Source organism: Staurois parvus, unplaced genomic scaffold (genome assembly GCF_062004578.1).
Source record: "Staurois parvus isolate SC_StPar_1 unplaced genomic scaffold, SC_StPar_1.0 ptg000694l, whole genome shotgun sequence".
Lineage (NCBI taxonomy): Eukaryota > Metazoa > Chordata > Amphibia > Anura > Ranidae > Staurois > Staurois parvus.
This window is the reverse complement of record NW_028318490.1, coordinates 2,606,421-2,627,978: the sequence shown is the minus strand read 5'-3', so window position 1 is coordinate 2,627,978 and position 21,558 is coordinate 2,606,421. Positions and strand designations below refer to the sequence as shown.

The 21,558-nt window shown below is 40.9% G+C and overlaps 1 protein-coding gene across 8 annotated transcripts in view; it reads right to left on the bottom strand.

Annotated features, from left to right (window-relative positions):
* Nucleotides 1–21,558, bottom strand: part of MARK2 (microtubule affinity regulating kinase 2) — a 207,644-nt gene that overhangs the window by 27,402 nt on the left and 158,684 nt on the right. For 6 of the 8 annotated variants that reach the window (XM_089652805.1, XM_089652803.1, XM_089652802.1 and 3 more), the window contains 4 exons: nt 14,166–14,298; nt 13,868–14,046; nt 9,058–9,155; nt 6,081–6,230 (listed from right to left, as the gene is read on the bottom strand). In XM_089652805.1, the coding sequence (XP_089508931.1) occupies nt 6,081–6,230; nt 9,058–9,155; nt 13,868–14,046; nt 14,166–14,298 (560 nt within the window). The remainder of the gene's footprint in view (nt 1–6,080; nt 6,231–9,057; nt 9,156–13,867; nt 14,047–14,165; nt 14,299–21,558) is intronic. The other 2 variants (XM_089652808.1, XM_089652809.1) reach the window with 1 other exon arrangement.

Below are 21,558 nucleotides of genomic sequence, written 5' to 3'. Positions count from 1 at the left end.
TATCTACTTTCTGCTGCTGGTTATGACGACACCTTTTGGACAATGCCATTCAGTTACATTTGAATTCCTCTAGCTGTGCATCATTCCTGCCTTGTCGGTATCACGGCACAATTTTGATTGTTAAGAGTTTATTCTCTTGTGCAGTGTGAAACTATTCTCGTCAAAGTGTACAAAAACACTATTCTTGTACAAAGTGTACAAAACTGCAGAAAGACTATTTGCAAGATCCTCCTTCATTGACGTAAAAACAGCTCAGACTAATGCTTTCAGTTTCAACCATTTAAAATGTAAGGCATGCTGTGAACAACAACTGCACGTTTTTATGCAGTTGTCATTTGTGAAGAAATTTTTAACGGTTCTGGGAAAATGCTAAATCGCTGAGTTAAGTTCGGCTTTAAAGCAGAACTAAAAAAGCGATTTAACTGCTTCCCAAAACAGTTACATTTAAGGAATGCTGTGAACAACGGTCACATTTGCTTGTGTTCTCAACTGAACACAAGGGTTTAGTTCCACTTTAAGCCCTGGATCACACTGAATATGACTTTGAAATCATGTGACTTCTCTTGAAGTTGTACTATTTCAAAGTCGCATGTCAGTGCGACCTTAGGTGCGACTTGTAAGACATCCGTGAACTTCATGCAGATAAGTTAATGCAAGTCACACCTGAAATCACCAAAAGTAATGCAGGGACTACTTTCAAAATCGGTGCAACTCGGTTCCATTGCGAATAGGGTGCGACTTGTCATGCGATTTGATAAATTGCATGACAAGCCACATCGGTGCAAACGAGGTCTAAGGGCTGGTTCACAATGCCGCGTTTTCAGATGCAATTTGGGAATTTAGATCATACCTGAAATCGGATCTAATGAATGTGACTGTCAGTGTCTTAACATACGCGATTTGCTGCAGCGCGATTTCAAAAGTAGTTCTTGTAGTACGTTTTCTGCAGTTTGTTTCTGTTTCAATTTCAGATAGACTACAATAGCAATTGCACTGCAAAACGCAATGGAAAACGCAAGAAATCGTTGGGTAATCTTCAGAAAACGCACGATTTTAAATCGCATCCAGTGTGATCCAAGCCTAAAGGTCATTTGTTTGTACATATCCATCTACTTTTTCCACATGACAATGCAGCAATGCTATCATCACAGAACAAAGCCTGCTAAAGGATTTAGAAAACCAACTGGATAACTGCCAGCATCGACAGGTTTTAAAATTTATGAGGCTCAGAAAAATAAAGACTGTTAATAATAGTGATAAACCTACAACTCAAATGTCAACCTTCTAAGTCTAAGAATGAATAAAATGTTCTCTTTTGGTCAGACTCAAGATAATATCCAAAAAAGAAGAAGAGGGGGGGAGGGGTGACCTATCTGGAATTTCAAAATACTATATATGAGCTATTTCTGGTGCTATGGTTTTCCCACCAAGTATTAAGACATAAGACAACAAAAGACAGATCTGGTCAAATGCAGCAGAAGACACCCCAGCCAACTTTCTTTAGGACCACTGACCTGATGGATTTTAGAACACGGACTGCTACATTCTTCCCTCCAAGAGTGCCAGGCTAGGACTTTTCATTCAATTAGTTATATAAAAGCCTGGGCAAGCAGAATGTGCTAGACTTGACAAAGGCTGGCTGATAGGCATGCCAATGGGCGGCTGGACTGCGCCCTGAGGAATTGCCATTGTAGCTCATCTTAAGCCACCTTCAGACACTGTCTTGATTGCATTTAGTAAAGCCTGCTGCAATGATCCCAGTGTGTCAAACAAAGATCACGGTTATGGCACTGTTTCAGCAAGATAATGCCTAATCTGACAATTGAGTCATTTCCCAGCATGCTTTGGACACATAAAAAAAAAAAAAAAAAAAAAAAAAAGGGTATGGCTTGCCAGATTACCTGATTTGCCCCAAAACGTGCTTAGGATATGACTAGCATAAGTTAGGGTGAAAGAACACAGACAAATTGAAAAGCCATTAAAAAACAAAAACAGATTTTTATAATCTATTAAATGTTTTTGTATTATAACTGTTAGGAAGTTGGGCTTCTTTGTTCACAAATGTGACATTACTGAGGGTCACAAATGCTTTTTCTGCATTTGTTGTGACCTTTATTTAACCACTTTCCGACCGACGTACATGTTTATGTCTTTGGAAAGTGGTGGCGATTTCAGGATCCAGATATTCTTTAGTGGCAGTAATGCAGTTTCTTGTACAAGTGATCAGAACAGTGAATCCTTGATCATCTCTGTATGTATAAAACTGTTAATTAGGTTGTTGCCAGCAAGTAAGATAGCCAGTAAAACGGATCTGGAGTCTAATAGAATCCAAATCGCTCATTAAACCGTACCGGTCACTGCACATGCTATCACAAGAAATGTTAAAGAGACCGTGTAGGGGGAAGAAAAAAAAAAAAAAAAAAAAAAAAAGAAGGAGCACCCTTATCCCCCTGAATGTGCTTGTAGGTCCTGCACGCATATGTAAGTGATGGTCACACCACACAGGGTAAAACTGCGCAAGTCAGAGTGAGAGCAATAATTCAATCCCCAGACTGCTTGCACCAAAAATCTGTCTTTTTGCGTTAGAGGGAATGTGCTGGTAACATTGTTGTGTCTCCTAGGTATTGTTAGCTGGTTAAAGTAGGTGATGTCTATAAATGAATGCATGTCATCTGCTTCTTATTCCTGGTCAACTGGGGATATGACTTAAACACGTTTATATTATGCGGTTTTACACTTCCTGTACCTGAAACTATTTTACTGATGAAAGTATTAGGCCTCTCTTTTTGCAGCCACTTTTTTTTTTTTTTACAGCTTCTAAACGGCCCTCCATGTTATCCTATGTGTCCATGCACACAGATGTTTCGAAACTTTTAGTAGCAGTAGCGTTTACCAGCAGGAAAAAAAAAACAAAAAACAAGGGCCAGTGCATCCAGGAGCAGCAGCTTTTCGGCAGAAAAAATGCCGACAGCTCCTAAACTCTACTAAACTCTCCTAAAACGCAGATGCCCAGCGTTTAGCAGATTTTTTTTTTCACTGGTTAAGGAAAGGGTCGGGAAACCAGCACCCTGTCCTTAACAATGGATGAGTCATCAACTGTTAGCAGGGTTCCCCACGGACAGCTGAATGAAAAAAGAAAAAAACATTGTCGGCAATAAAGAAAAAAAAAAATCACCTGAAAAAACGGCTTGGGGTCCACTCCAATCCATGCCAGGCCCTCTGGGTCTGGTAAGGATTTTAAGGGGAACCCCACGCCAAAATTTAAAGGTAAAAAAAAAAAAAAAAAAGGATTTATGTCATGGGGACCCCCAAAATACGTACCAGACCTTTATCCGAGCATGCAGCCTGGCAAGTTGGGGGAAAAAAAAAAAAAAGAAGGATGGGGGGAACCCCATACTGTTTATTTCACATTTGTAAATTGCGGCAATGTTTTTTTTTTTTCCCATTCAGCTGTCAGTGGGGAACCCTGCAGACAGCTGATGACTGATCCGTTGCTGTTGTTGTTGTTAAGGACAGAGCGGCTGGCTTCCCAACCCTCTCCTGAACAACGGTCCAGTTTTTTGACACTGAAGCTACTAAACGTAGCTTACACACTAGGCTACATGCGGCTTAACGCCGGCAAAAACCGCTAAACATTCGTGTTTTTGTCCAGCAATTTTAAGCAGTTTTTAGCTTCTCTAGTGTGCATGAGGCCTTACGATGGAAAATAAAGGATAAAGAGCTGCAAATTGGACTTTGGATTATTTAAGTCTATTAATGAACACATTTTGATATATGCTAGCACTATAAAAGCTGGATTGGAATTTCCTTCAAATGCTGTTCTCTTTGCAATTCTTGCTCTGTGCTGGCACAGTTGAATAATGGCAACTCCTAAACTGGGCAGTGGAGTCAAATTCTGGTGCATATTGGCCTGTCGAGTCATAAATAGACACACTGGGATTTACTAAAGCAGCTTCACTTCTGCATAGAAACCAATCAGCTTCCAGGTTTTATTGCTAAAGCGTAATTGAACAAGCTGAGGTTAGAAGCTGACTAGCTACCATGCACAGATTCTGAGTGAACCAGCTTTAGTAAATAAACCCCACTGTGCAAATGTTAGAACGGCAAAGGAGGAGCCAAGACTATGAAAATGGAGGTTGCTAGTACATGGTCTGTCTTACCAATCTGTTCTGGACTTCAACTGGGCATTAACCAGTAAGCCTGACTACATTTTTATATCTATATTACACTTTGATAAAATGTAATGAGTGTACAGCTTGTATAACAGTGTAAATTTACTGTCCCCTCAAAATAACTCAACACACAGCCATTAATGTCTAAACTGCTGGCAACAAAAGTGAGTACACCCCTAAGTAAAAATGCCCAAATTGGGCCAATTAGCCATTTTCCCTCTTCGGTGTCATGTGACTCAGTGTTACAAGGTCTCAGGCGTCAATGCGGAGCAGGTGTGCTAAATTTGGTTAATTTTGGTGTCGCTCTCACTTTCTCATACTGGTCAATTTACGTTCAACATGGCACCTCAAGGCAAAGAACTCTCTGAGGATCTGAAAAAAAGAATTGTTGCTCTACATAAAGATGGCCTAGGCTATAAGAAGATTGCCAAGACCCTGAAACTGAGCTGCAGCACGGTGGCCAAAACCATGCAATGGTTTAACAGGGAAAGTGCCACGCAGAACAGGCCTCGCCATGGTCAACCAAAGAAGTTGAGTGCATGTGCTCAGCGTCATATCCAGAAATTGTCTTTGCAGCAATGCTGGCAGCACTCATACGTCTATTTCCCAGAGGTTGAAGGGGTGGGGAGTCAGCCTGTCAATGCTCAGACCATATGCCGCACACTGCATCAAATAGGTCTGCATGGCCGTCGTTCAAGAAGGAAGCCTGTTCTAAAGATGATGCACCAGAAAGCCCGCAAACAGTTTGCTGACAACAAACAGACTAAGGACATGGATTACTGGAACCATGTCCTGTGGTCTGATGAGACCAAGATAAACTTATTTGGTTCAGATGTTGTCAAGCGTGTGTGGCGGCAACCAGGTGAGGAGTACAAAGACAAGTGTGTCTTTCCTACAGTCAAGCATGGTGGTGGGAGTGTCATGGCCTGGGGCTACATGAGAGCTTCCGGCACTGGGGAGCTACAGTTCATTGAGGGAACCATGAATACCAACATGTACTGTGACATACAGAAGGAGAGCATGATCCCCCTCCCTTCGGAGACTGGGCCGCAGGGCAGTATTCCAAGATAACGACCCCAAACACACCTCCAAGACGACCACTGCCTTGCTAAAGAAGCCGAGGGTGAAGGTGATGGACTGGCCAAGCATGTCTCCAGACCTAAACCCTATTGAGCATCTGTGGGGCATCCTCAAAACGGAAGGTGGAGGAACGCAAGGGCTCTAACATCCACCAGCTTTGTGATGTCATCATGGAAGAGTGGAAGAGGACTCCAGTGGCAAACTGTGAAGCTCTGGTGAACTCCATGCCCAAGAGGGTTAAGGCAGTGCTGAAAAATAATGGTGGCCACACAAAATATTGACACTTTGGGCCCAATTTGGACATTTTCACTTAGGGGTGTACTCACTTTTGTTGCCAGCGGTTTAGACATTAATGGCTGTGTGGAGTTATTTTGAGGGGACAGCAAATTTACACTGTTATACAAGCTGTACACTCACTACTTTACATTGTAGCAAAGTGTAATTTCTTCAGTGTTGTCACATGAAAAGATAGCATAAAATATTTAGACATAATGTGAGGGGTGTACTCACTTCTGTGAGATACTGTATATATCTATGTGTGTGTGAGTAAAATAGGTCTTTCAGTTAATCAAATGCCTGAAGGATCCACCAACTGCATTCAATAGTAGCAGCATACAACAGAATGAAAAAAGATTAAATAGGCAATACCACCTGTACATATACACAAAACGTACAAAAAAAATTACATTGAGGAAACATACTTGGACAGTAAATCAGACATTACGTATTGGCGCTACAAACATCACTAAACATTCTATTACCCTTAATATACTAACAAGAGTTATTCTGAATTATCCCTATACTTCACCGTCCCATATTTCAACTTGCCTTTGTCTGTAAGAGTCACAGCTGCCTTCCAAGGAGGGTGTGGGTTTGGAGGGATGCACAGATGTAGACATGGATTTCTGGTGCTGACGGGTCCGGGCAGAGGTGGCTGGGGCAGAAGCAGTGGAGGCACGGGAACCAGGCGTGGAGAAACTGGGAGTGGAGGGTGGATGTGGAGATACAAAACAGGATATGGATGCACAGACTAACAAAAAGGAGAAAGCGAGGAAGGAAGGAGAGGACATTTTCTACCAAAAATGGGTTTTGCAAAGATAGAAGGAAACAATGACACTGAAAACAGACAGCATGACTATATATACTCTGTTATGGAAAACCTTGCATATGAACATGTGCTTTTACGTGACCCAGAAGGTGGAATAAATGCAAGACAAATGGACAACCAGGAAAATGTGAAACACAGGAATAACTAAAAACTCCAGAAGGCATGCGTATGTTTTGCAAAAACTGCTGCTGTTCATAACACAGCAAAGTAATTCAGAAGTGTTTGAGTGGTGCATGCATAGGGGAAATATGAACATATCCCACTCACAGGTTATTTAGCTTCATCAAGCCTCACATATAATTCCAGTAGGATCTGAAAGTTGATTCCTCAGAGTCAAAACATTAATGCTGAACTACAATATACAGTGAATATAAAAAGTCTACACACCCCTGTTAAAATATCAGGTTCCTGTGATGTAAAAAAAAGAGACAGACAAAGATAAATAATTTCAGAACGGTTTCCACCTTTAATGTGACCTGTAAACTGTATAACTCAATTGAAAAACAAACAAATCTTTTGGGGGGGGGGGGGGGTAAACATAAAAAAAAACCCTAAAATAATGTGGTTGTACAAGTGTGCACACCCTCTTATAACTGGGGATGTAGCTGTGTTCAGAATTAAGCAATCATATTCAGAATCATGTTAAATAGGAGTTAGTACACACCTGCCATCATTTAAAGTGCCTCTGATTAACCCCAAATAAAGTTCAGCTGTTCTAGTAGGTCTTTCCTAACATATTCTTAGTCGCATCCTACAGCAAAAGCCATGATCTGCAGAGAGCTTCCAAAGCATCAGAGGGATTTCACTGTTAAATGTATCAGTCAGGAGAAGGGTACAAAAGAATTTCCAAGGCATTAGATATACCATGGAACACAGTAAAGACAGTCATCAAGTGGAGAAAATATGTGACATTACCAAGAACTGGACGTCCCTCCAAAATTGATGAAAAGACGAGAAGAAAACTAGTCTTGGAGGCTGCATGATGATGTGACTGCTGACAAAAGCAGCAGGATGAATTCTGAAGTGTTTCGGGCAATATTATCTGCTCATATTCAGCCAAATGCTTCACAACTCATTGGACGCCGCTTCACAGTGCAGATGGACAATGACCCAAAGCATATTGCAAAAGCAGTACTGCAAAAAGAGTTTTTTAAGGGAAAGAAGTGGAATGTTATGCAATGGCCAAGTCAATCACCTGACCTGAATCCGATTGAGCATGCATTTCACTTGCTGAAGACAAAACTGAAGGGAAAATGCCCCAAGAACAAGCAGGAACTGAAGACAGTTGCAGTAGAGGCCTGGCAGAGCATCACCAGGGATGAAACCCAGCGTCTGGTGATGTCTATGCGTTCCAGACTTCAGGCTGTAATTGACTGCAAAGGATTTGCAACCAAGTATTAAAAAGTGAAAGTTTGATTTATGATTATTCTGTCCCATTACTTTTAGTCCCTTAACAAGTGGGAGGCACATATGCAAACTGTTGTAATTCCTACACCGTTCACCTGATTTGGATGTAAATACCCTCAAATTAAAGCTGACAGTCTGCAGTTAAAGCACATCTTGTTTGTTTCATTTCAAATCCATTGTGGTGGTGTATAGAGCCAAAAATTGTGTCGATGTCCCAATATTTATGGACCTGACTGTACCAGGCAATATTTGCACAAAAGCTTCAGGCTTCTTCTAGAAAGCTGAACATGAAGAGGAACTTCATCTTTCAGCATGACAACGACCCAAAGCATACATTCAACAAAGGAATGGCTTCACCAGAAGAACATTAACGTTTTGGAATGGCCCAGACAGAGCCCAGACCTGAATCCGATTGAACATCTGTGGGGTGATCTGAAGAGGGCTGTGCACAGGAGATGCCCTCGCAATCTGACAGATTTGGAGTGTTTGAAAGGAAGAGTGGGCAAATATTGCAAAGTCAAGATATGCCAGGCTGATAGACTGATACCCAAAATCAAATCAAAAGGAGCTTCAGCAAAGTATTAGTTTAAGGGTGTGCACACTTATGCAACCATATAATTATTTTAGTTTTTTATTTTTACTTCCCTCCACCTAAAAGATTTCAGTTTGCGGTTTAACTGAGTTGTACAGTTTATAGGTCACATTAAAAGGTGGAAAAAAGTTCTGAAATGATTTATCTTTGTTTCATTTTTTTTACATCACAGAAACCTGACATTTTAGCAGGGGAGTGTAGACTTTTTATATCCATTTTATGTTTTTTGCATACTTACTTTGGCCAGCTTGGCTTGATATAAGCATACAGGATATCCACAGGGCTGCTGGAGATGCTGTAAATCACTGTAACAGTCTGCACTACAAAGAGCTGTGGTTTTCTTGATTCTGTGCGTTGTGGCTTCCTCTCTGCACACTGACCATAGATGTTTGCTCGCTTGGCACCTCCACCATTCAAAGAATGCCTTGTATTTTTTTTCCATGAAGCTGGTCCAATGTAAGTAGGCAAAAGATATATATCCTGGAGTTTAATATGGCCTATGCCTAAGGCTTTCTTTTTATACAGTTATTGTGACAAAACACTTGACGGCTAGAATGCGAATATATGTAAAAGGTTATGTGTTAATTTTGAAGTTGTAATACTCAATGTTTTAAGCAGATCTTAATTTTGGGTTGTGTTCGTGTAGGGTCATAGTAATGTTATGTATAAAACAAACTAAAGACCAAGTATGCTCTTACCTGTCTTTGCCATTCTGAACAGACCCAGGTCCAGGATTTGCTCTGTCTAGCATAGGAGAGTTTCGACTTCGATTGGTGCCAGTGGATAACACACTGTTCTACAGGAGCAAAAAGGACAAGAAATGGTTTTAAAAATATAGCATTTTTTTTTCATATTTTTTATTGGCTCTGTCCATTAAAATTTAGTATTTCAGTTTCCAATGGGTGTCAGTAGAATTACTCCCTTTACGTGGCATCTCTATTGAGAAATTTGGCGATTTCTGTTAGTTTCAAGTTTTGACTCTCTCTCAACCCTCCAGCATTCTACAAAATGTACAAAAAAATAAAATCTAGCAGTGAAGGAAGTCCATTATGATAGCTATAGCAAGTTGGTACATCTGAACTCAGGTGTAGACACTGAACAAGGTAGTCTTCAAAAGATTCAAGCCAAAAGGGTGTTTAACTTGCCAGTGTCTGTTTAAAACTGATATTTCAGTTTTTAATAGACAGCTCCTTAAATATTTAACAATAGTGCCAAATGAATGGCTCTTAACCATTTCAATACCGGGCACTTTTACCCCCTTCCTGCCCAGGCCATTTTTCAGGTTTCAAAGCTCTCACACTTTGGGTACAGTGTTGTATGACCGTGCAATTGTTATTCAAACTAAAATTTTATCATTTTCTTCACACAACTAGAGATTTCTTTTGGTGGTATTTAATCACCGCTGGGGTTTTTATTTTTTGCTAAATTAACAAAAAAAAAAAAGACCGAAAATTTTGAAAAAAAACACACGTTTTTCCTTGTTTCGGTTATAAAAGTTTGCAAATAAATAATTGTTCTTCATAAATTTAGGCCAAGATGTATTCTACTTTATGTCTTTGGTGAAAATAACCCAAATTAGAATGTATTTTTTAGTTTGTAGCAAAGTTATAGAGTTCACAAACTATGGTATAGATCTGAATATTGATCAATCCGGAAGTACTGACAGCCAATCTAATTTCTTGAGGTCCAAGAATGTCAGAATAGTACAGATATCCCCCAAATAACCCCTTTTTGCAAAAGTAGACAGTCCAACATACTTCATAAGAGGCATGGCGAGTTTTTTGAAGTTGTATTTTTTTGCCATAATTTTTCGGAAAATGAAAAAATTAAAAAAATTATTTTCACTATTTTTTTTTTTTTTACACATTCGGTCACCAGTGCAGTACAGCGTCATCATATAACTGGCATGGCAGTGATCAGGGACACTGACTGGTGACAGTATGGGAAAAAATATATATATATATTATAAATGTGTGTGTATATATATATATATATATATATAAAATTTTTAATTATTTAAATTTTTTTTTTTATATTTCACTATGTCCAAAGTAGTACAATGTTACCATAGTAAAATTGTACTACTTTGGGGAAGTGATCAGTATTTTTTTTTTTTTTTTACACTATTTGCTTATAGCAAAGAATTATTTTGCTGTAAGCAAGCATTTACCTGAATGACATCGATTCATTCAGGGTTTTATTTTTTTGCGCTTAGCTGTGATTTTGCCACAGCTAATCGCATGACATGTGCATGTGATCGCGGTGACCATTCACAGCTAGACACTAGTATACAATGGATGGCATGAATGAAGCCATCCATTGTATACAACTGTCATGTGACCTGCTGTGATTGGTCACAGCAGGTCACATGGTACCGGCAACGGGGGCCAGTACTCAGCTCTGTCATCGGCCATGTCCGAGGTACACGGCCAGTGACAGATCGTGCCGTTGCGCAGCTCTGCAAGCGTGAAAACTGCGCATGTGCGGGAGTACACCATATGGCGTCCACCCGGAAATCTACAGCCTTTTCCCGGCCGCCAAACGGCTATTGGCCGGGCGGCTATTGGTTAATACACCTATTCATTTTATTGGTCTTAAAAGGCGTGTCAAACATAGGTGACATTGGAAAGCTAATCAGACCATTGAGTATAAATTGATATAACGCCTACATTTGACTTTTTATTCATATCACCAATTAACGTAAGCAAAGCTACTATTTGACAGAGTTCATCAATCCTTTAAGATATGCACTTTGCCTGGGGTTTGGTTATCACTGTGTTGTTGAATTGTATACAGGTAATTAAAAAGAGAATAAATACATTGTAAAACAAGATTATAAAATACTGTTAAAACCTTGAAGACGTTCATGTCTTTCAATATTTATCCAACTTTCTAATAATGCGGTATAAAAAAAAGATTTTCTAGTTGACAATTTTGCCTGTGCTGCTCAAGGATGGAAAACCAGGGGGTTCAAATATAAATGCATAGCTATTGAGAACCAGATGCAATACAGACATTTCCTAATCAACTAATAGGAATGGTCGACCTAGATTCAGGAAAAAAACCAAATCACTTTAGATTCCAATTATCAAGCCTATTAGCTACAATGGAATTTTGTTTTCATGCTACTAGACTGCTAATCAGTGCTACTGATCCTTGATGATGAGCTTTGAAACAGGCAACAGTTAATGTGTCCAGCCAAAATTTATTTTTTTTAAATTAGAAGAGTAGAACGCTTGGTACACACGGGCTGACTATCAGCCAGTTCAACGCAAGCCGGCCAACATTCGGTCCGTGTGTACAGCAGCCTGTCTGGTTTGTGTCAAAAGGGCATGCTGGAAAAAAAGCAGCCAATCGGCATCAGATAAATGCTGGCACCCAATGGCTGCAAGCACTGACTGGTGTGTTCTGGCAGGAAGGCAGTCCGCTTGTCAGAAAACAACAGCTCAACTAGGAGATTGTATAGTTAGTACAGCGAGCTCCTCAGTTTTTTTTTCTGCGCTCAGCCCGCTGGATTGAACAAAAGAAAACAGCCTGTGTGTACCAGGCTTAAAAAAAAAAAACTATCAGCTTATATCAGGGTTCTCTTAGAGGTTTTCCCTCGCTTATTGTGACAAAGGTTTCACCAGACTGGAAGCAAGGAAACATCTCTATTACAGTATCCTCAATACATCAGCATGAAGCGTTTCATTTTGTGAAAGAAAACTTTCTTTTTCAGCTGCTCATTCCATTGACTCCCACCCTTCTCCTGCAGACAGCAGGATGAAGAGTGGAGGGCAATGAAATGGGCAGCTTAAAAATAAGCACTCTTTTGTAAAACAGAGCTCTGCCTGTAATCTCTGCATGTAAATGCATGAGGACACAGTAATGCATAGGAAGGTTTGTGGCAAAAGTCCATAAAGATGAACACTTTAACGTTAACAAACTTGTGCTCAGTCATAGGTTAGTAGTGCCAATTTGGATTTCCTCAGAACAGTACTAGAAGGTCTTCGAGCCAACCAATACCAAAGAGAAAACTAAAAACTAGTTTTCTTTCAATTTTTCCTGTCTTTCATAAGAAAAAGAGAAAAGGACTTCTTACACAACAAACAGTAGAAGACAAAAAATAATGGGACTTTCAAAGGTGCCCTCCCATGTATAGAACATACAATGTAATGAAAATGTCACATGCGGTTATTTTTGCACATTTAAAAAGCTGATCATAAGATCCTTAAAATACATAACATTCTGGCCTCCAAAGGCCTATATATTAACACAAAATCCTAAATTCAACAGGTTGCCATCCTCATCCCTTACCCTTCAGCATACAACTCATGTGTTTATTTCTTATACTTTGAGTATTTTTCAGAATCTTGCATGCTGATAGAATTGGGGGGGGGGGGGGCACCAACGGCAGATATACAACACATTTCATGGATTCAAGGACTACCACATCTTCAGGTTCTGTGAAACCATCAATGAAAGAAACATATCTACATTGACATGTTATTGTAATCCAACTTCTTGAAAGGATCATAAATATGTTTACAATAATACAAATCTTTCTTCAGGTGGAAGGACCAGCAACTTGCGACCACCACCACCCCTAGCCTCCATCCCAGGAGGAGAGCCAGCTGGGGGAAAAAAAGTTGTGGGTGTAAGTGAAGGGGGTTTCCTTAACGAATGTCATAAATATTCCTATTTATACATACCAACAAGACACATTACAGCATAGTTTCATCCAGATATTAGAAAAACAGGTATCTGGGTGGGATTATGCTACAATGTGTCTTGTTGGTATATATAAATAGGAATATTTTTGACGTCCAATAAGTTCCCCCTCTTCCAAATCCCCCCTTTTTTCCCCACTTGGCTCTCCTTCCAGGGGGAGACTAGGTGTGGAGGTGGTCCCCAAGTTCCTGGTCCTTCCAGCTAAAGAAAGATTCTTTGTATTAATATATACACAATACAATAATATGTCTTAATGTACATATAAGTTTCATTCATCTATAGAGTTTCACACAACCTGAGGAAGTGGTGTCCCTGAATCCAAGAAACACGTCGCACTTCTGCTGTTGGTCCCCCCCAACTCTATCAGCATGCAAGATTATGAAAATGTCTCTAATATAAGCAGTTAATGCATGAGTAATTATCAGTAGGGTAGAGATGGGTATGGAAAACTGAATTTTTAAATGTAATCAAATTTATGATTTTGTGGCCAGAGGAAGAGGGAGCCATGTGATGAACTGAACTGCGCACCACACTGTCCCCTACCACAGCTGGAACAGAGAGTTGCCTGAGCGGTAAAGTGCTCCTGCAGCTGTGCATTCCTGGGTGAATACAGCCTATGAATACAGATCTAATGATCAACATTTTAAATGTACAAGAATAAAACAGGTATGCAGTTTAATTATACGGTATGCCCTATACACATGAGGGCACCTTAAAGTATAAACTAAAGGCAAAAAGAACATTATAAAGATTTCTCAAAATGAAGTTGTGAAATACTAAAACATTTATGTTGCTCACTGTAGAGGGAGTTGGAGTGGTTCTCTTCCGCTCAAGCCCAGATAAGGGACTAGGTGGTACCCTAACTGTGCTACTGGATTTGCGACCACTCTCTCGCTCCTCGTCAGGTCGCTTGTTTTCAGCGTTGTTACTTTGGGTCTTTTTGGAGTAGGAATTTGATGTCGGGATTGCTGGTCCAGCTAAAACCAAAACACAAATATACAAAAAAAAAAAAAGAGGGCATTTAATGAAATCCTAAGTTGCTTATATATGACGAAAATACTTATATTAGGAGTACCAATATATAGGCAAAACTCACCCTGGTCACTTAGTCTTCTTTGTTTGGTATTGGCAGATACACTGCGGTGTACCTTGTGAGCAGGTGAAGGAGCTGTACTGTTGGTGATATCTGGAGGCGGTCTAGGCTTGAGGGTCATGTTGTCATTGTCCAGCTAAGGAGAACACATGGAAGTTAAATAAGATACTTCTACATGTATCTTTGATATTCAAGAAAATGGTAACAAATGAAACAATTCACATACAATATCTCTTTGCAAAAACAAACATTAAATCACACAATTGCTATATGGCTTTCATGATAATAATTCTGCTTGTGTGTCTGGTAAAAATTTCTGTATTGGTAGATCTTTAACTGGATTTTTATTTGCTTTTACTATCGGGTCAGCTGTTTAAATAGCCTTACTCTGGAAACCTCTTCATTTGTTTCCCAGTAAAAATTGCTTTGGCCTTTTGTTGATCTTAACCGCTTGCCGCCCTGCCACTGTGTATATACGTGTGCAGGGCGGCAGTGGAGCGCAAAACCACGTTTAAAAACGGGTTCCACGCTCCCGACACTTTCGCCGGCAGGGGGCGCGCGCTCCCGCCGACCCGCGGGTGATCCGATTCGATCCAGGAGGGATCAATCATTAGATTTCAGCCAGTGATTTCTGGCTGAAATCGGATGATCGGTCCCTGTCCTATCCTGTCATGTGTTGATATTTACACAGGGCAGGATATGATGTCATTCTTCTCTGCCTGGACACATTCCGTTCCAGACAGAGAAGAAGAGACATTTAAACGTGAGTAAAACAGCACACTGACAGTTAGAACACAGTCTAGGACACATTTAACCCCCTGATTGCCCCCCCCCAGTTAACCCTTCACTGCCCTGTCACCAGTGTCACTGATCAGTGAAGCGATTTTTATTGATCACTGTATCAGTGTCGCTGGCGACTTCCAATAGTGCTAGCGCCCCTCCCAGATAGCGCCAGTTTGCCCCCCAGTACACCAATAAAGCCATTTAACCCCTTAATATCCCCCCCCACCCCCCCAGTTAACCCCTTAACTGCCCTGTCACCAGTATCACTGATCAGTGAAGCGATTTTTACTGATCACTGTATCAGTGTCGCTGGCGACTTCCGATAGTGTTAGCGCCCCTCCCAGATAGCGCCAGATTGCCCACTAATACACCAGTAGTCCCGTCTAACCCCTTGATCGCCCCCCCCCCCCCCCTGAGTTGACCCCTTCACTGCCCTGTCACCAGTGTCACTGATCAGTGAACCAATTTTTACTGATCACTGTATCAGTGTCGCTGGCGACTTCCAATAGTGTTAGCGCCCCTCCCAGATAGCGCCAGTTTACCCGCCAGTACATCAGTAATCCCATTTAACCCCTTGATCGCCCCCCCAGTTAACCCCTTCACTGCCCTGTCACCAGTGTCATTGATTACAGTGAACAGATTTTTACTGATCACTGTATTGGTACTGGTGACTTGGTACTGGTGACTTCCGATAGTTTTAGCGCCCCTCCCAGATAGCACCAGTTTGCCCGCTAGTACACAAATAATCACATTTGACCCCTTGATTGCCAGGAACACGCTTACTTGCACGCTAAACCTTCATTGCTAGTATAGTGTCTGATTGCATCAATATCTTTGATCAGATCAGCGCTATACCAGCATTCACATTACTTTAGTATCCCCAAAAACGTAGTGTTAGCGGGATCAGCCCCAACACCTGCCAGCACCTGCGTTTAGCCCCTACGCCCCCCCCTTCTCCCCCGGCAAGTGCAGTGTCAGTAGATAACTGTCACTTGATACATATTACACACAAAACCGCAGTGTTCACAGAATCAGGCCTGATATCTGTTAGCACTTGTCGGTAAATTTTTTGTAGCGGTTCAAGCAGTCCCTGACAGCCAGGCGCTCTTTTTCCCGTGAGTCGCACTAGGTACCTGTAAATTTAGTGGCCAAAATGTCTAAGCAAAGGTACACTAGTGAAGAGGCCTATAGGATTCTGAGCATGTCAAGTGAGAGCGAAGGGGAAGACTCACTGGCAGAACCAGGCTCAGAATACGAACCTATAGACAGCAGCGGCACCCTGACAGCTAGCTCAGACGACGAGGAAGTGGTCCCTGCTAAGGTCAGGCGTACCCGATCCCATTCACAGGTTGCTGAGGTGGTACAAATGCATGATGACTCTCATATGCAGCAGAGTGCCAGTACTAGTGCCGCAGTATCTTTTGGTGAACTGGCGAGCACCAGCGGCCTAGTACGTCCTGGTCGTAGGCATACCAGCACTGCAGTATCACTTGGTGACGTGGCGAGTCCCATAAGTGCAGTACAAGCTGGTGCGGTGGCGAGCACAAGTAGTGTCCCGCGGCCACCAAGAATTCGCAGACAGGCCCGTAGAGCCCCTAGTGTCCTTCCGGATGTGCTTGCAAATCCCGATTGGCAGCCCACAAATTCTGCAGCACTCGTACTTCCCCCATTCACTGCCCAACCCGGAATTCAGGTGGAAACAGCAAAATTTAAATACTCCCCTTAATTTTTTTGAGCTGTTTTTCACAGAAGATCTTTATGCATTGATTGTGGATCAAAGCAATTTATATGCACGCCAATTTATCGCCGCCAACCCAAATTCAAACCTTGCCAGACCATTCGCATGGAAACCCATTACGGTTTCCGAATTTAAAGTTTTTTTGGGCCTAACCCTCAACATGGGCATTAATGATAAAAATCAATTGCGGTTGTATTGGTCCACCGACCCTCTTGTTCACATGTCCGTGTTCTCTGCTGCCATGGCCAGGCATAGATATGAGAGTATAATGCGTTTTATGCACTTCTACGACAACTCACTCAGTCGTCCTCGGGGTGACCCTGAATTTGACCGGCTCCACAAAATTCGGCCCCTCGTAAATCACTTTAACCAAAAATTTGCAGATGTGTATACTCCCCAGAAAAACATCTGCATCGATGAGTCCCTCATTCAATATTCTGGCCGCCTTGTAATCAAACAATATCTCCCCAGCAAGCGTGCCAGATATGGGATCAAGATGTATAAGACCTGTGAGAGGGCAACAGGCTATACATGTAAGTTTCGGATTTACGAGGGAAAATATAGTTACTTGGAGCCCCCCGGATGCCCAGACTACATGGGGAGCAGTGGCAAGATAGTTTGGGACTTGGCGTCATCCTATTTCCATATGGGGTACCACTTATACGTGGATAATTTTTATTCAAGCGTGCCACTATTTAGACATTTGTTCAATTTGGGAATTTGCACATGTGGCACTGTGCGATCTAATCGCCGAGGCTTCCCCCAACGGCTTGTAAATACCAGTCTTAAAAAGGGGGAAAAAGCCTGCTTGAGAAATGAAGAATTGCTCGCAGTGAAGTGGAAGGACAAACGGGATGTTTACCTCCTGTCTTCCATTCACGCAGATACGACCGTCCAAATTACCACGGCAGCTGGTGTTGTTGAGAAGCCCCTCTGTGTCCACGATTATAACCTTAACATGGGAGGGGTGGACTTCAATGACCAGATGATGCAGCCGTATTTAGTTTCCCGAAAATACAAACGCTGGTACATAAAAGTGTCAGTTTATTTATTTCAATTGGCTCTATATAATGCTTTTGTTCTCTATAAAGCAACTGGACATAGTGGATCATACCTAAATTTCCAGTTAGAGAACATCAGGGCCCTTTTGTATCCAGAAGGTGCTGCGCCCCAAATCCCTCTCCCAGATGCAGTTAGCCGTCTGCATGAGAGACATTTTCCCGATACCATTCCTGGTACCCCAACCCAAAGAAGACCCCAAAAAAGATGTGTCTGCAGCAAACGTGGAATTAGGCGTGACAGCCGCTATTGTTGTCCCTCCTGTCCTGGCCAACCTGGCCTCTGCATCAAGCCCTGCTTCCGCCTCTACCATACACTAGTGAACTATTAGTATAGGGTACAGCACGGCACAGATCAGGGCACATTTACACAGGGTCTCAAAAGATGTTAGGTAGTCAGGAAACTGGCTATCGCATTTGGAGAGACCCTACCAGCTGTTTAAATGTTTGAAGTTTGGAAAAAAAAAAGTAAAAAAAATAAAAAAAATAAATAAAAGTACAAATACCCCCCAAAAAAATAAAAAAATGTAAAAACCAAAAATAGTTATAGTTTTTTTTGTTGTCATTTTTGTGATTGTTCGACTTTCACTGGTTTATTGTTGTTTTATTGTTAACCATTTCTGTTTGCAGGAATGCTTTCAGCTGCAGCGCTGACCTGTTTATTCTGACAGCAACAGGAACTTGCTCTCAGAATAGACATAAGTCAGCGTGGGCAGCGCTGTTGGATGAGATTTTTCATCCGCAGTTATAAAAAACAGAATATATGCCAAAGCATGGGGGCCTGGGGTGGCCAGTGGGTGGATGGCCCCTATGCTTCGGCATATATATTTTATATTTGTTGGCACATTTCATGTGTGCCCACCATTAGAAGTGGGTGGATTGAGGGAGGTTTCTAATGGTGGGCATACCACCACACACTTTTCCTTATAAAGTTGTTTTATTGAGTTTGTTTTATTGTTAACCATTGTTGATTTTTTTGCAGGAACATCAAACTGCAGCACTGACCTGTTTATTCTGACAGCAACAGGGTCTTGCTTTCAGAATAGACATAAGTAGGTGTGTGCAGTGCTGTCGGATGAGATTTTTCATCCGCAGTTAAAAAAAAGAGAATATATGCCAAAGCATGGGGGCCTGGGGTGGCCAGTGGGTGGATGGCCCCTATGCTTCGGCATATATATTTTATATTTGTTGGCACATTTCATATGTGCCCACCATTAGAAGTGGGTGGATTGAGGGAGGTTTCTAATGGTGGGCATACCACCACACACTTTTCCTTATAAAGTTGTTTTATTGAGTTTATGTTTTATTGTTAACCATTGTTGATTTTTTTGCAGGAACATCAAACTGCAGCACTGACCTGTTTATTCTGACAGCAACAGGGTCTTGCTTTCAGAATAGACATAAGTAGGTGTGTGCAGTGCTGTCGGATGAGATTTTTCATCCGCAGTTAAAAAAAAGAGAATATATGCCAAAGCATGGGGGCCTGGGGTGGCCAGTGGGTGGATGGCCCCTATGCTTCGGCATATATATTTTATATTTGTTGGCACATTTCATGTGTGCCCACCATTAGAAGTGGGTGGATTGAGGGAGGTTTCTAATGGTGGGCATACCACACACTTTTTCTGGCAGAGATTTCTTCTCTTTTTTTTCATTCAGCCCACAGGCTGCATAAAGAAAAAAAGAACATAGCATATACACCCAACAAGGACCAGTGACGTATTGGTACATCACTGGACTTTGAATGGTTATACCAGGGTGATGCCTGCAGCTGCAGGCATCATCCTGGTTTTATTTTTTTCAGCCGGCAATGGGCTTTCATGTAAAAGTATTCCTAGTGGTTAATTAGCTGCAGAATTGCCTTTACAAGCAGCGGGAGAAAATGGCCCCCCCTCCCTGAGATAGCATTAAAAGTGATTAAAAAATAAATAAATTAAAGGGACAGTTTAAAAATAATTAAATAAATCAGAAAAAAAAAAAAAAAAAAAGGACCCTCGCCCATCCGCGCACACCTGCGGTCGTGAGCGTTGACCCTTTCCCAGTATGGAAACAGCGATTGCACCATGCATGTGAGGTATTGCCACGAACGTCAGATCAAGGGCAGTAATTATAGCTCTAGACCTCCTCTGTAAATCTAAAATGGTAGCTTGTAAAGGCTTTTAAAGCGTTGCCTATAGATATTAAAAATGTATGCAGTTTGTCGCCATTGCACAGGGCATGCGTAATTTTAAAGCATGTCATGTTTGGTATCTATTTACTCAGCATAGCATCATCTTTTATATCATACCAAATAATTGGCCAATATATTGTGTTTTTGTGCATTAAAATTAAAAAAGTGTATATTTTTCAAAAAAATTGCGTTTGAAAAATCGCTGTGTAAGTAATATGTGAGATAAAAAATTGCACCACCCACCATTTTATTTACTAGGGTGTCTGCTCTAAGAAAATATATAATGTTTTGGGGTTCACTTTAATTTCCTAGCAAAAATACAGATTTTTTTAATGTGAACAAAAAGTGTCAGAAAAGGCTTGGTCTTCAGGTGGTTAGAAGAGTGAGTGATGTGTGGCATAAACCTCTAATGCTGGGCATAAAATGCCCCCACCCCTCAAAATGACCCCTTTTTGGAAAGTAGACACCCCAAACTATTTGCTGAGAGGCATGTTGAATCAATAGAAGAATTTATTTTTTTACCACAAGTTTTTGGAAAATGAAGAAAGAAAATAAAAGTATATTTTTTCTTTTCTTTTTTATATTTCAAAACCTTGTGAGAAAAAATTAGATCTGCAAAATACTTACCATGCCTCTTTTTAAATTCCTTGGAGTGTCTACTTTCCAAAAAGGGGTCATTTGGGGGGGTTTGGTGCTATCCTGGCATGTCAGGGCCTCCAAAACTGTGATAGGTAGTGGGGAAGTGAAATGAAGAAGTTACGCACCTTCAGGCTTTCAAAGTGCTCATTGGATTTCAGGCTCCTGTATGTGGCTAGGCTCCCAAAAAGTGTCACACGTGTGGTATCCTCATACTCGGTAGAAGTAGCAGAATGTATTTTGGGGTATAATTCCACATATACCCATGGCTTGTGCAAGAAATAAATCATTTAAATGACAATTTTGTGTAAAAAAAAAAAACAAAAAAAAAAGTTTTTGTCATTTTCCAGAAACTTGTGGAAAAAAAATAAATCTTCCATGGACACAATATGTCTCTCAGCAGATAGCTTAGGGTGTCTGCTTTCCAAAAAGGGGTCATTTGGGGGTGTTTGTTCTATCCTGGTATTTTAGCACCTCAAGAGATGTGATGGGCGGTCAGAAAGTAAAAGCTGTGTAAATTTCAAATTATCTATACCATAGTTTGTAGACGCTATAACTTTCACACAAAGCAATCAATATACACTTATTGGGATTTTTTTTTACCAAAAACATGTAGCAGAATACATTTTGGCTTAAATTTATGACTAACTTTGAGTTTACGATATATTTTTTATAGCTGAAAGTAGAAAAAATTGGTTTTTTTTTTCAAGATTTTCGTGTTTTTATGTTTATAGCGCCAAAAATAAAAAGCGCACAGGTGATCAAATACCACCAAAAGAAAGCTCTATTTGTGTGAAAAAAAGGACGTAAATTTCGATTGGGTACAGCATTGCATGACCGCGCAATTATCATTTGAATTAGTGCAGCGCTGTATAGCAAAAAAAAGGCATAAATTACAGTATCTATACCATAGTTTGTAGACGCTATAACGTTCACACAAAGCAATCAATAAACACTTATTGGGATTTTTTTTACCAAAAACATGTAGCAGAATACATTTTGGCTTAAATTTAT